Below are 14,827 nucleotides of genomic sequence, written 5' to 3' on the forward strand. Positions count from 1 at the left end.
AAGTGATTCAATGGTATGACAGCATAGGAAGAAATTATTGGATCTACCTCCTTTATTTTATTTTATTCTATTTTATTCACTTATAAGTATTTGTTTATTTTATGATAGAGAAGGAAGAGAGAGAGAGAGAGAGAGGGAGAAAGAGAGAGAGAGAGAGAGAGAGAGAGAGAGAGAGAGGAGAGGGAGAGGGAGAGGGAGAGAGAGAGAACCTTAGCATTACTCTGGCATATATCCTAACCAGGATTAAATTTTGCACTTCATGTTTAAAAGTTCAAAGTTCTATACACTTGAACCCCACCCCCTTAATTTCTTCACACCTCCCCTCCTTCAATCTCTTTATTTTAAAGATGAATAAACAGGACCAAAGAGGGAAAAGAGATTTATGCAGTGTCATTCAACTCACAACACTGCTATTCTTTGTTTCACAACAAAATAATTCTCATCAATCAAACAAATCATTTTGCTTTTCATGTTTCCCAAAAGACAAATAACAAGTTTGAAACTTCAGCTGCTTACAAGCATTCCAGAATTTGCAAAGGTGGAGCCAAGATGGCGAACTTGGAAGCAGCAGCTGGCATGAGCTCCAACAAGCAACAGCTTGTGACCTGGAATTCTCTGGACAGGGTAGGATACTGGGCCGTCAGCAGGATGGTGATAAGGGGTCCTAAAGGTGACAACTAAGAGGGGTCCTATAGCTCACTCTTGGGTTAGAAATCAGAGGCCAGGGGGAAAGGAACTATTTTTAACTATTTCTGAAGCTCTTCCCTCCCTCCTACCCCAGAACCAGCCCCCAGGGGCTGGACAACCACTCCTAGCAGGATCCGCATCCTCACTGAGCTATTTTCTTTACCAAGATTTCTGGCTCACTAAGGGTGTCATTCCAAGCCTTCTCTCTCTCTCTCTCTCTCTCTCTCTCTTTCAAGAGTCTGGAGCTCTATTTGAGTGACAAAATACCTGACCCATCAGAGCCTCATCCCTGCCTAGGAATGACTACCTAGAGGTGTTTTTTTTTTTTTTTTTCTGTTTGTTTGGATATCTCTTACAATTTTTTTCTTACAATTGACTGTCTTTGCTCAGGCTGCCTGCAGCCAATAGGGAGCCATCCAAGCTTCAGACTAACTATTAGGGTTTTGTACTCTATTCTATTTTATTATTACTACTATTATATACACATGTTCCTTTTCCCCACTCCTTCTTCAGTTTGACCAAAACTAAGTGTTGTTGTCTTTTCCATTGCTAGGTAACTGGGTGTCCAATCCATTGTGAGACAAACTTGTTTCTATTTACCTCTTCACCTTTTTCCCTCCTCCTAGCTAATTAAAAAAAAAAAAAAAAAAAACCTTTCATTTCACTATTCTCTTTTTTTCTTGTTTTTGTCTTTTTTTCTTCCTCCATCCTTTGTTTCCTTTCTGAATTCACTGATGCTCATTTGTGAATTATTTTGGGAAAGAAATCTGACTCAGATGGGAGTGTGTGTGTGTGTGTGTGTGTGTGTGTGTGCCTGTGTGTGTGTGCGTATGTCTTCTCTACTTCCTTTCCTCCTCTTCCTATTCCTAGAATTTACAGTTGACAGTATACAATTTGCATAATTGTATATTCCTTTTTAGAATAAAAAAATTCATAATTTTCCCTTTCTCTTTCTTTTTCTTTGAGATTTGGTTGCTATTTTTTCTTGTACTGGAGGTGTTTTTTGGCTAATTGGTATTGGCTGAACTGCATCAATCCTTGCTTCAGTCACTATGGTTGTAATTTCTAAGGTTGGTGACTGCGTTTATCATAAAAGTATTTAGTATAGTATATAAAGCTGGTTCAACATATGTAAGTCAATCAATGTCATTCATCACATTAATAAAAGTAAAACCAATAACCACATAATTATATCAATAGATGCAGAGAAAGCCTTTGACAAAATCCAACACCCACTCATGCTCAAAATGCTACAAAAATGGGAATAGATGTGAAACTCCTCAAGATAGTGGAGTCCATATATATAGCAAACCTACTGCCAACATCATACTCAATGGACAGAGGCTGAAAGCATTCCCCCTCAGATCGGGGACTAGACAGGGCTGTCCACTGTCACTGTTACTCTTCAACATAGTATTGGAAGTTCTTGCCATAGCAATCAGGCAAGAGAAAGAAATCAAAGGAATACAGATTGGAAGGGAAGAAGTCAAGCTCTCACTATTTGCAGATGATATGATACTATACATAGAAAAACCTAAAGAATCCAGCAGAAAATGACTGGAAGTTATTAGGCAATATAGCAAGGTGTCAGGCTACAAAGTCAGTGTACAAAAATCAGTGGCATTTCTTTATGCAAACACTAACTTCAAAGAAGAAGACATTCAGAAATCACTCCCATTCACTGTTGCAGCAAAATCAATAAAATAGCTAGGAATAAACCTGACCAAAGAAGTGAAAGACTTGTATACTGAAAACTATGAGTCACTCTTCAAGGAAATAGAAACTGATACCAAGAAATGAAAAGACATCCCATGCTCATAGACTGGAAGAATAAATATCACCAAAATGAATATTCTCCTCAGAGCTATGTACAAATTTAACGTGATACCCATCAAAGTTCCACCAAGCTCCTCTTAGAGAATAGAACATAAAATGCAATCATTTACCTGGAGCCATAAAACACCTAGAATTGCCAAAACCATCTTGAAAAAAAGAAATGGAGACATCACACTCCCAGATATCAAACTACAATATAAGGCCATCATCATCAAAACAGCCTAGTACTGGAGCAAAAATAGGCACACAGACCAGTGGAACAGAATTGAAAGCCCAGAAATAAATCCCCACACCTATGGACATCTAATCTTTGATAAGGGGGCCCAAAGTGTTAAATGGAGGAAGGAGGCTCTCTTCAATAAATGGTGCTGGGAAAACTGGGTTGAAACATGCAGAAGAATGAAATGAACCACCTTATTGCACTAGGAATAAGAATGAACTCCAAATGGATCAAGGACCTTAATGTCAGACCAGAAACAATCAAATACTTAGAGGAAAACATTGGTGGAACACTTTCCCACCTAAACCTCAAGGACATCTTTGAAGAAACAAACCCAATTGCAAGGAAGACTAAAGCAGAAACAAACCAATGGGACTACATCAAATTGAAAAGCTTCTTCACAGCCAAAGAAACTGTCAAATAAACACAGAGACACCTCACAGAATGGGAGAAGATCTTCACATGACATACATCAGACAAGAGACTAATCACCAAAATATACAGAGAACTCAGCAAACTTAGCCCAAAAAAGCAAATGACCTCATTCAAAAATGGGCAGAGGATAATAGAAAATTCACTACAGAAGAGATCCAAAAGGCTAACAAACACATGAAAAATTGTCCCAGGTCCCTATTGTCAGAGAAACACAAATAAAGACAACATTGACACAACACCTCACCCCTGTGAGAATGGCATACATCAAAAAGGACAGCAGCAACAAATACTGGAGAGGCTGTGGGGACAGAGGAACCCTCCTACACTGAGAGTGGGTATGGGATGGGACACAGTCTTTCGGTGGTGGGAATGTTGTTTTTGTACACTCCTATTAATTTGTAGTCATATAAACCACTAATTAATATGAGAGGAGACAATTTGATAGAATGTCCCAAAATACTTAATGCACAGACCATAGGCTGAGTCTTCCATATGTTGACTCTCTTAAAACATTACACCAGGGAGAATAGAAGCAACTGGTGACACAGCTATATACAAATAATGTCAAAGTACATAAATTATGTTGATGTTGTGTATGATACAGCAAATCCTGACAAAGGGATTTTTCAAAGTTAATGCAATTGCCAAATGATGTGATTAATCCAACTGCCAAACAATATGATTATTGCAATAACTATTGTCTTCTTAAACCCTAAGACAGCAGGAACCTCCCACTTCCTCTATAGAGCCTATCTTTCCCCCAGTCCTGGAACCTGTAGGGTGGGGCTCACTTCCCTGCATGCTTCTCTAATTCATACCAAATGATATTGCATCTATCAATCCCAATCTAATCAATGCGATAAGTACCACCTCTGCATGCTTCAGTTCAGACTGTGTCCAGAGAGGTCAGGCATGGAATGCCAACCCTTCAGCCTCATTACTTGGGAGAGACCTTTCCTTTCATAGGATTCTCTAATTCTGTTCCAGGAGGTTCATTTCAAACAAAGTCCCAAAACCTAGATATAGTTCAGGTCCCATAAGACAGAGCATATGTTCACATGTATCCATAAATTAGGGGCAAAATATATACCTGAAAGCAAAAGTGCACAATAGTCTGCAGTGAGTCAGTATCAAATAATGAAATAGTGTCCACTTAGACTTAGATACCCTCCTCACCTACTTCCTATTACAGTTCTCTCAATGACTCCAAAGCTAACCTTATGAAAGCAAGGACTGCAGAAGCTGAATAAGGGCAAGAGACTTGCAGACTTTAACAATGGCTCTTTAGTCACTATCAGGCCATTCCACCAGCTGGGACCCTAATCTAGGAGTCCTGAGATTCCCAAACAGACTTGATGGGCCTAGACCTTGAATAAATTTCTCTCTCTATTGTCACTGGTCATCTCTATCACAAACAACAAAACAGACCCCATTGTGGGCCCCCATAGGACCTTGTCCTTAACTTGGACCAACAAGGGTGGAGAATGTTCCATCCTCTGAAGGGAGGCTGGACAACATGCTCTATGCTACACCTGAGGAAGATGGGATGATATTGGGGCAGCTTGGAACGTTCCTACTCATGACCACAGAATGTGAGCTCAGATCTACAGGGATGCAGAGGTCACACAGGCTGCTAAGCTGAATATGGGCCCCAGATCACATCAAATCAGTGGGTTTTACAATTAACAATATTTATTCTTCTTTCCCATATTAGGGAGCTACTCTCCTCCCTGATCCAGCTTTCTGGTTCTTTTTCCAGCCATGACATCATCTCCCCAGACAACAGCTTGGATCCACCTGCATATCAGATTTCAGGCTCAGGGGAAAAAAGAGAAAGAAAAAAAAAAATACTATAGCCACAGGCCCTTTAGAATATAACTAAAATATGCCTACTAGCTATCTACAAAATGGAGGACCCCCAACTCTTCATCTGCACTATTCCAGCCTTTTGGTCCATGATTGGTGAACAATTTGGCTTTGTATGTTAACTCTCTTTTCAGACACCAGATTCCAGATGCTACCATGATGAGACCAGACTTCCCTGGACAGACAACCCCACCAATGTGTCCTGGAGCTCTGCTTCCCCAGAGCCCTGCCCCACTAGGGAAAGAGAGAGACAGGCTGGGAGTATGGATCCACCTGTCAACGCCCATGTTCAGCGGGGAAGCAATTACAGAAGCCAGACCTTCCACCTTCTGCCTCCCACAATGACCCTGGTCCATACTTCCAGAGGGGTAAAGAATAGGAAAGCTATCAGGGAGGGGATGGGATATGGAGTTCTTGTGGTGGGAATTGTGCGAAGCTGTCCTCTTGTCCTATGATTTAGTCAATGTTTCCTTTTTATAAATAAAACATTTTTAAAAAAAAGAAATTTGCACCATCTGCTCTAACACTGACAGGAGACCTCAGTGACAAAATGCCACATGGTCTCAGAGGCCAAGTAAGTCATCTTCCTGGTTACCACTGGGTCTCTGGAAAGCAAGACTTGACAGGAGGTCACTTTACAGACCAGCAGACAAGATGCTTAAAAAACAAACAAGTGGGTTGGGCAGTAGAGCAGCGGGTTAAGCGCAGGTGGCACAAAGTAAAGGACTGACCTAAGGATCTGGTTTGAGCCCTTGGCTCGCCACCTGCAGGGGAGTCGCTTCACAGAAGGTGAAGCAGGTCTGCAGGTGTCTATCTTTCTCTCCCCTACTCTGTTTTACCCTCCTCTCTCCACTCTCTGTCCTATCCAACAATATCATCAATAACAACAATAATATCTACAACAATAAAACAAGAAGGACAATAAAAGGGAATAAATAAATATTAAAAACAATAAAAAAACTCAACGGGATTCATTGTAGACATTTAAGAAATGGAATTTGATACTGAGAAAGTTTTTCTCTTCTTACTGAAACAATCAGGAATACAATTCAACTTTGGAAACATGACCTCCAAGCTGCTCTACTTAGACTTCATCGGTTTGAGAAGACAATTCCTTTAGGAAAACCCTCAATCCCTCAAAGCAAAGTGATCATTGTGATTCTCTCTTACCCTTGTGAGATCTAACATAAAGCCATACAATCTGATTGGAATGTCTAAATCATCTCTGACAAAGTATTATTAAATTAAAAAAAGATTCATTTTTGCCTTATAAAGCAATGGATCTAATTCTGGGTGGGATTGTTTAATCTGTCATCAGGCCAAGGTGTTGCAATAAAAAATCATGTTATTTAGGTCACTGGCATTCAATGACCTCTTCTCTTAATCTGCTTTGATTGTTTTGACTGTCATTGGTAAGCTCAGATTTGCATTTGTACTGCTGAAGGCTGCGTCAGACAATCTGGGGCAAAATGTCCCTGGTTTCTTACTATTTCATTGCCTACTTCTAGTACCATACTAAGAATATTCTCTCCTTATATAAAAAAAATGATGATGAGTCTGAGGAATATGCCAACAAAAACGGTATGCTTAGGAATGAAAACAGAGGCAAGTAAGTTACTGAACTCATTCTGAGAAGGCTATTGAGAGTGATTTCTAAAACAAAACTTACTTGAATAACTGAATTATCAGGATGGAAAACCAAACAAACGCTTGCCAACCTGAGTTGGTTTATGGGAGAAAAAGCATTTAATACAAACATGAAATATGTCACTATTGTGATTATCAGGGTCCTCTTTGTTGGGTTAGAAAATAAGTAACACATTTGCAAATCAAAATTTGTTTCATACAGAAGAAACACGTGTAAATTATTAGACATCTACTTGAGTTTTACTTATCTCTAACAAATGCATGTCAGTTTAGGCGCACATGGTGCAAAGTGCAAGGACCTGCATTAGGATCCCGGTTTGAGACCCCAGCTCCCCACCTGCAGGGGGTCGCTTCACGAGGGTGAAGCAGGTCTGCAGGTGGCTGTGTTTCTTTCCTCCTCTCTGTCTTCCCCTCCTCTCTCCATTTCTCTCTGTCCTATCCAACAGCGGCAACGGCTATAACAACAATGGCAGTAACAAGCACAACATGGGCAACAAAATGGGATGGAATGGCCTCCTTCGTAGTGCAGGAACCAAATCCCAACAATAACACTGGAGGCAAAAGAAGAGAAAAAATAAAGTACAACTATTACTCGGAAATACACATGAACTCATGATCAGTCCAACAAAGTTTAAGCTCTTTTCATTTCCTCTCAAAGGAGTCAGGCTCCAGGTACCTTACAAAGCCGGGTGAGCCAATAAGCTTTAATGGCTTTCAGACCAGTCCAGGAATAAATAATACAGCAAAACAGAAGTAGTGACCAACTCTTTCAAGTAAGGTCTGCTATTGTAGGACTTACCGCATTAAAATTGGGGAAGAGGTTGACTGCAGCTGCAGTATCGAGAGGAAATGGAAGAAATGGTTTAATATCCAGCGAAGGTTGCAAAGGAGGGGCTGGTGGCCGGACCAGGGCTGGGAGAGCAGGGCTCTGGCATGTACCACCTGCAGAAAGAAGAAGAGGGAAAGAAGCAGTGAGGAAAACAGTGCATAAAAATTAATAGCACCAAGTTATCCTGTGAGACTAGAAGGTCAACTTTGTGGGTCACTGGAAGAAACAAGACATGCAGGGTAGTGACCTGGACAGAAGGCGAACTAGACAATGAGTGTTTTACAACTATGTGGAGGCAATTACTTGAGCAGTGACATTTCCCCCTCTGGCTGGTGATGAGTCAGTTAACATTTCTTATGCCCAATCTATATCCTCTCCCTGACTAGAATTCTAGGCTGGCTCAACAAGGCTGTAACTAGGATCTCAATTCACACTAGAAACTCTCCATTTCACCTCCACTCTTCTCTGAAAGCTGACTTCTGTTAATAATATGCATCCCGTCTTGGCGATTATTTCACAGAACTGCTCTTTCCCTCCACATTCCAGATCCTGGTAGTCACGATGACATGGACTTGGCACAGAAAAGAAATGAAACCACAGATACAAGTAGTGTTCTTGCTCTGCCCTGGCAATCAGGGAATTAAAGCCAGTGGACCCAGTTACCAGGAGAGCAATTCCTAAGCTGTTCAGTGTGGCTCTGAACACTCAGTGACAACCTGCCTCCTCCTTCACAGCCATGAGCAGATGGAACTCCAAGGGTCACAATGAACAGGTGTAATAATTATGCCAACAAAGACACCTCTTTGTCTACCAGTAGGCAACCAACAGCTTACAAGGGAATGACACCCTCTGCCTCTACTCTGTGACTCCACTGCACTCAGGAGCTGGAAGGACAGAAGTTCCCCTCAGCATTCCCCTGTCGAATGTTCACTTCAGTGTTCAAGTGACTGTGTGACAGCAGACTAATACTTTGTGCACAGGCCAGAGAGTTGCGTCTTGAGACCGGTAAAGGTGGTCAGTAAGGAGTCTCACTCTACTTCATTTCAAAAAACAGTATGGAAGGTGAGTCATTCATACTGACAGGAACCTCTTTTCCTCCCCAATTGTGGTAATACTCCCAAACATCAATTTGCTGTTAATTAAAGGCTGCTGAATCCTAGGAAACTGAGAAAATGCCAACATTCTTCTAATCTGAGAGGCAAACAACAGACTATAAAAACCTGCTGGTAGGATTCCAAGAAGCACTAGGAAAAAAACTCAGTGAGATTTCTTCCTTCTTCACAGAAACAAATTCTAAGACACAGCAGAGAAAAAAGAGGTTCCCGTCAGTACGACTGACTCACCTTCCATAATGGTTTTTGAAATGAAGTAGAGTGAGACCCCTTCCTGACCACCGTATTTACCAGTTTCAAGACGCAACTCTCTGGCCTCTGCACAGAGTATTAGTCTGCTCTCACACAGTCACTTGAACACTGAAGTGAGCATTCTACAATGGCTCCACAATGAGAAATCCCACCCTACTGGACCAGAGATCTGTTAACAAGGTGGGTAACTTAATACCTGTAACAGAAGTCAGTAACACAGGATTTAATTAACCATACACAAAACCCATTAGCTCTTCTGCTTCTAGATATTAAACCAGCAGGAGCCAAATTAACAGAAGCAGTATTTTCCCACTCACTTTACTTCTCTCTTGAAATGTTCCTCACCAACAACAAGGTCAACCAACAGGTTTGAACAAAAAGTAAGAAAGGCAAGTCAGGAAATAGAAGTCACATATTAAAACAAACGGATAAAAGAAAAATATCTACATTCACTAAAATGCATCCTAAACTTATTTGATTGCCTACCTGGTAATATGTTGAGTATGAGAGTATTTATGAGGTAATGATAACATAACTTTATGGACAGGAACAATTTTGCTGTGTATGTTGCTTACTCAAAAAATCACTGATTTTTATGGAATTTAGCAGGGCTATATTCTGTAACTATTTCATGCTGGGCTAGCTTCGCGGGTGGGAGAGAGAGACGACCAGGGACTCATGGCTGAGTGGTACGCAGTTCAGTCTTTATTCATGTGGAATGCAGCGCAATCTAAGCTATCTCTAATCACAATCTTGTCCTTATATATCCTGAGGCAGAAGGATATATATCCGGAGGAGAAGGAAAAAGCGTGCAAACAGTGAGGATTAAACCAATGCCCTGGAGGCAGGGCGGTGCTTAGTTGACAGTGGTTATGTAAACAGAATACAGTGTTAAGCAGGGGGGATTAAATCAGTGAAACAGAAGGGGTCTGAGAAGCAGAATTTAGAAGCAGACCAACAATTTCAGGTATTCATTCCTCCTTTGTTCAATTGCTATACAAAAAGGTTAGAGGATAGACCAAGTTTATGTTTTTATCCAGCCCAATGAAAGGCCCAAGGAAAAAATACATACACTAATTTAATAGCTAGGCAAATTTTCCTACCATCTTACTTCCAGCAACATCTACATTTCATTGACACTTACACATACAGTTCAAGGTCCTTACTCAGTATTACAATTGGGGGGTTGTTCTTATGGAGTAAAACAAACAAAAAACCTAGTGGGAGTCATCAAATTTGAGGAAGCCAGTTCATCTCTTCCTATTTGTGTTACGCTAAAAGTCTCCCAGGTTATTGAGGGCTGAGGATCTGTGAGATCACACAGCCTGTGGCCATGAACTACACAAGCACTGGTGTGATGGATGCTAGAGGGTGCTGTGCACAACCTCCAGACACGCATTCCCCAGACACTGAAGAACTAGTAGCAGCTGATGGTTCCCATCTGTATTTCTCTTTACACAATACCCTGCATCAAAGTGAACTGTGATGCGCAAGATCAAACTGACTTCCAAGCTGAGACACTGGAAGCCCCAAGGAAGGCCCCTAATGCTGGTATTCAGCGGCCTTTCCCCCTCTCATCACGGCAGCAAAAGTTTGAAGTACTATTTCAGTTCTGACACTCTCCACCTGACCTAGGTTAGAATGAGGCCCCACCGTGATTTTATCACTGTTCAACTTGGCCCTCTGTCATAGTCTTGTACCCTCACACACCTCAGGAGCTCCTGCCCAATAAAGTCTGAGTCTGCTTCCAGACAAACTTGACCTATGGCACTGGGGCATAGAAAGTTATGGAGTGAGGGTTGGGGACAGCATAATGGTTATGCAAATAGACTCTCATGCCTACAGCTCCTAAGTCCAAGGTTCAATGCCCAGCACCAACATAAGCCAGAGCTGAAGAGTGCTCTGGTGTTTCTCTGTGTGTATATGTATCTCTCTCTGCATTTCTCTCAAAAATAAAAAATAAACAAAATCTTAAAAAAAAAAAACAAAGAAAGTTATGAAGTAAAATGCCGGACTGTTTTTATACTAAAATTGAAACTACCGACTAGAATTTTAGTGATAGTCATGATGTAAACAGATGCTGAACTACAATAAAGCTCATGCTAGAAATCAGTGTGGCCTCAAATAGAAATGTATTATTAATACAAAAACAAATACTTGTTCTCCAAACCTATAGCACTGGTGTTAAGCCACAAAAATGAAGCTACCTCACAAAAATGATCTGTGATTAGCATCTCTGCTTTTTAGATTTAGATAAGAATGGAATAATTTACTTGCTTCGATTTGTGTATGCCCCGTGGCGTGTTTATTACTAGTGAAGAATGCACAATCAAAACTGGCAAATATTTCTATCATCTCTAAAGCAGATAAATGTTCTCTGGTAAAAGGTTATTAAATGCCTTCATGTCTAATATAAGTGACTACATTTAAAATAGAAATATATGCTCGGTGCTGTTTTCGCCATCATAAAGTTGCCTTCACAAAAACAAATGCCAAAATATGTGTGTGTAAATATGCCTATAGATTTAAAAGAAAAAAACATTGTTCTCATCCACAACAGTGTGACCTCATTCGCTGGCTATGCTTGACTTCCAGAATTTCGGGATTCTTCATTTGAGGAAAGCTCTTGAACCTCTTCCATGGTGTAGATAAAGGGTATGAAAGTCCACCCTCTGTGTATGGGATTCTGCTTATGTCCAGAACTAATATTTTAGAGTCAGTATAAAATCGCAGGAACGTTAGCATATCCACAGTTTAAGTAGTTAATACATCTCCAGATCATGTTGCTTATCCGCCAGTGAAGTCGACACATTAAAGTCACTAAGTACAGAATAATTCAGACACTACTGTGCAATGAAAGGAGCCACTGAATATGACATACGACAAGCCTCTGAATTAAGTAATGAGCACAATAAGGTAACCTCACAGAACTCTTCTGCTTGTTTTGATGTTTGTTTCTATGATTCTATACTTATAGTTGCTCTAGAGAACAAATATATATAATATTACTTAGATATATCATAAAAGAACAGTATTTTCACAAAATCAAACAAGTTTATTAAGGGCAGGGATACAAGACTATGTCCATGCCTGAGGCTCCAAAGGCCCAAATTCAGTTGCCAGCACTACCATAAACCTCAGCTGAGCATGCTCTAGTCTGTCTGTCTGTCTGCCTCTCTATTTATTCCTCCATATCTCACTCATTAAAATGAACTATTTATAAAAAGAAAAAAATGTTATTAACATATTATTAAGATACTAATAGAGACTGAAAATACCCGATACGTCGAGATGTAAATTTAGAAACTAATTTATAGATAAATAGGAACTCTAAGCCAGTGGATGTCAGTTGTGGTACCGCCATTTCGCCGTGTGTGTGTGTGTGTGTGTGTGTGTGTGTGTGTGTGTGTGTGTGTGTATGTGTGTGAGAGTGTGTGTGAATGTGAGTGTGTGAGTGTGTGCGCGTGAGTGTTTGTGTGCGTGTGAGTGTATGAGTGTGTGTGAGTTTGTTAAGTGTGTGTGTGTGAGTGTGTGAGTGTGAGTCTGTCTGATTGTGTGTATGACTGTGTGTGTGTGAGAGAATGTGAGTGTGTATGTGTGAGTGTGTGTGAGTGAGTGTGTGCGTGTGTGTGTGCACGTGTGTGTGCACGTGTGTGTGAGTGTGTGCGTGTGTGTGCGTGTGTGTACATGTGTGTTTGTGCGTGTGAGTGTGTGTGTGCATGTGCATGTGTGTACATGTGCGTGTTTGTGTGTGTGTGTGTGTGTGTGTGTGTGTGTGTGAGTGTGTGTGTGTGAGTGTGTGTGCTCACTAGTACAATGCAAGGCCAACTGGTGCTCACGAAGCCGGGCAGATTTTTGGTGCATCTAAGAAAGCTGACGGGAGTTATTCAGGTCCATCCAGACAGAAATCTTTGCACCTTGAAAGCATCAATCATGACAATGGTAAAAGCATCTTCATAAATACAGTCTGTTTATTTTAACCCTCAAAAGAAAGTCTTCACAACAAGAGGTCAGTGAGTAAGTCAGCATTCTGAAAGGCACTTTGAGAGTGGAACAGTGTTCTTTCTGTAATACATTTTTAACCTTGAACTTCTGCACTTGATCCATGCGGAGCTCACCGAACTGATGGGACAGGACATAGCTCCGGGAAGTTTCACCGACCCCTTAATCTTTCACGCCCCCAAATGACCACCCAGAGTTCAAAATGATTGGTAGCTGTTTCTTTTAAATATTCGTGGCAGTGTCTTCTTTCCAACTGTGAGTCATTAATACACACATTATGTATATATTTTATGTATGTAATTGTGTATATTATGTATGTATGATGCAGGAGGAAAACTTAGTAGACATAGTCTATGAATATAGAAAGAAGCAAAAATGATCTGATTTCTAAATAGAATAAATGATTTTTATAGTATCCACTTCCTTTAATAAAATTCTAATTATCTATGCATGTATATATTTTATTACTTTTTAATTATTTATACTTAACACAGTAGTGATAACATACAGTAAATGTATAATTATATATCTACCTCCATATATTTCATTCTACATATATTTAAATAGTAAGGTATAACTAAAGTACTAAACTGCAAAAAATATCCATCCACAAGAGGAAGACAATTAAACACTTCATATAACACCAGTCTTAAGTCTCTTCCAGTCTTAAAGCACCTAATTTGTAAACTTAGAATACCACTTACATCTAATTCTAACTATTTCCATTACACTTTGCTATGTTTATTGGTGGAAAGGGGGGGTCACTAAGGATGCTGGGGGTCTATGTGGCTGCAGACATAAGAATTAGATCTGACGGGACGGGCGTAGTCCGTCCATTATAATGTTTCAAGCTGCCAGTCTTCACCTGCTGTGAGAATACCATGACTGGTGGAACAACAGTGCAGGACTCTCTCTCTCTCTCTCTCTCTCTCTCTCTCTCTCTCTCCCCACCTGGTTGAGTACACATATTACAATGTACAAGGACTCAGGTTCAAGCCCCTGGTCCCCATCTGCAGAGAGAAAACGTTGCAAATGGTGAAGCAATGTTGCAGGTCTCTCTCTCTATCTATCTATCTATCTATCTATCTATCTCTTTCTTCCCTCTCTATGTCTGGCTATCTCTATCCAATAAAGATAACAAAAAATTTAATTAAAAATTGTGACTATTGCTCATATCAAAAAAGAAAACAGAAAAGGCAAATGGTTTATAGATGGAATGACGAGGGTGTACTGGATGTATAATGGATATTTCTCTTCCTAGGGGCAGGCTGACACTGTTCTATGTTCAGTAAAAAACTCAAATATGCATATATAATGGACGTGTTTCAGAAATCACTGAGTTTACCTTTTTTGTTCATGACCTTTTGAAATATATTCTTGCCAAATCAGAAACATAAACATGTTAGTTGCATTCCCTGTGTGTTTGCCTCTCAAAAATAATCATGAGTGTTGGTTTGAGATTATAATCAGCAGTTTGTTGATATCATTTTGAGATTATATTTTTCACTTCATTTTTATCTTCAAAGCAGCTTCCCAAGCCATTCCTCGTGGAAGACGTGCTAACTATATGCCTTGTCTTGATGCTGAATGCGAGCAACTACTAAAGCAGTATGATGAGTCGGGCGACCCAGAGGTGGTTGACCATCTCATTGCCTCCCTGGATGCAGCACGCCAAGCCCGCTGGCAACAACTCACGGAAAGTCTGAACTTCACCCACTCAAGTAGGAAGGCCTGGAAGCTTCTTCATAGTCTGGGTGCCGGTAGCCAACCCCCTCCCGTCTCCCATACTCCCGTATCTCCAAACTCAGTGACCAGTCACCTAACTCAAGTTGGATGTGCTAAGATCGACCCAGTCCGGAAAAGAGAAATTTCCCATGAGTGGTCATCCCACTTCCATTTATCTTGTCCATCTCCAAAACTCTCTCCCTTTACACTGTCTGA

At 40.5% G+C, this 14,827-nt stretch overlaps 1 protein-coding gene and 1 long non-coding RNA gene across 5 annotated transcripts in view; one reads left to right on the top strand and one right to left on the bottom strand.

Annotated features, from left to right (window-relative positions):
- Positions 1–14,827, top strand: part of LOC132535322 (uncharacterized) — a 474,613-nt gene that overhangs the window by 363,079 nt on the left and 96,707 nt on the right. The window lies entirely within an intron of this gene.
- Positions 1–14,827, bottom strand: part of ZNF385D (zinc finger protein 385D) — a 285,209-nt gene that overhangs the window by 192,116 nt on the left and 78,266 nt on the right. For all 4 annotated transcript variants that reach the window (XM_060180879.1, XM_060180877.1, XM_060180878.1 and 1 more), the window contains exon 2: positions 7,491–7,633. In XM_060180879.1, the coding sequence (XP_060036862.1) occupies positions 7,491–7,633 (143 nt within the window). The remainder of the gene's footprint in view (positions 1–7,490; positions 7,634–14,827) is intronic.

Source organism: Erinaceus europaeus, chromosome 21, assembly GCF_950295315.1.
Source record: "Erinaceus europaeus chromosome 21, mEriEur2.1, whole genome shotgun sequence".
NCBI classification, from domain to species: domain Eukaryota; kingdom Metazoa; phylum Chordata; class Mammalia; order Eulipotyphla; family Erinaceidae; genus Erinaceus; species Erinaceus europaeus.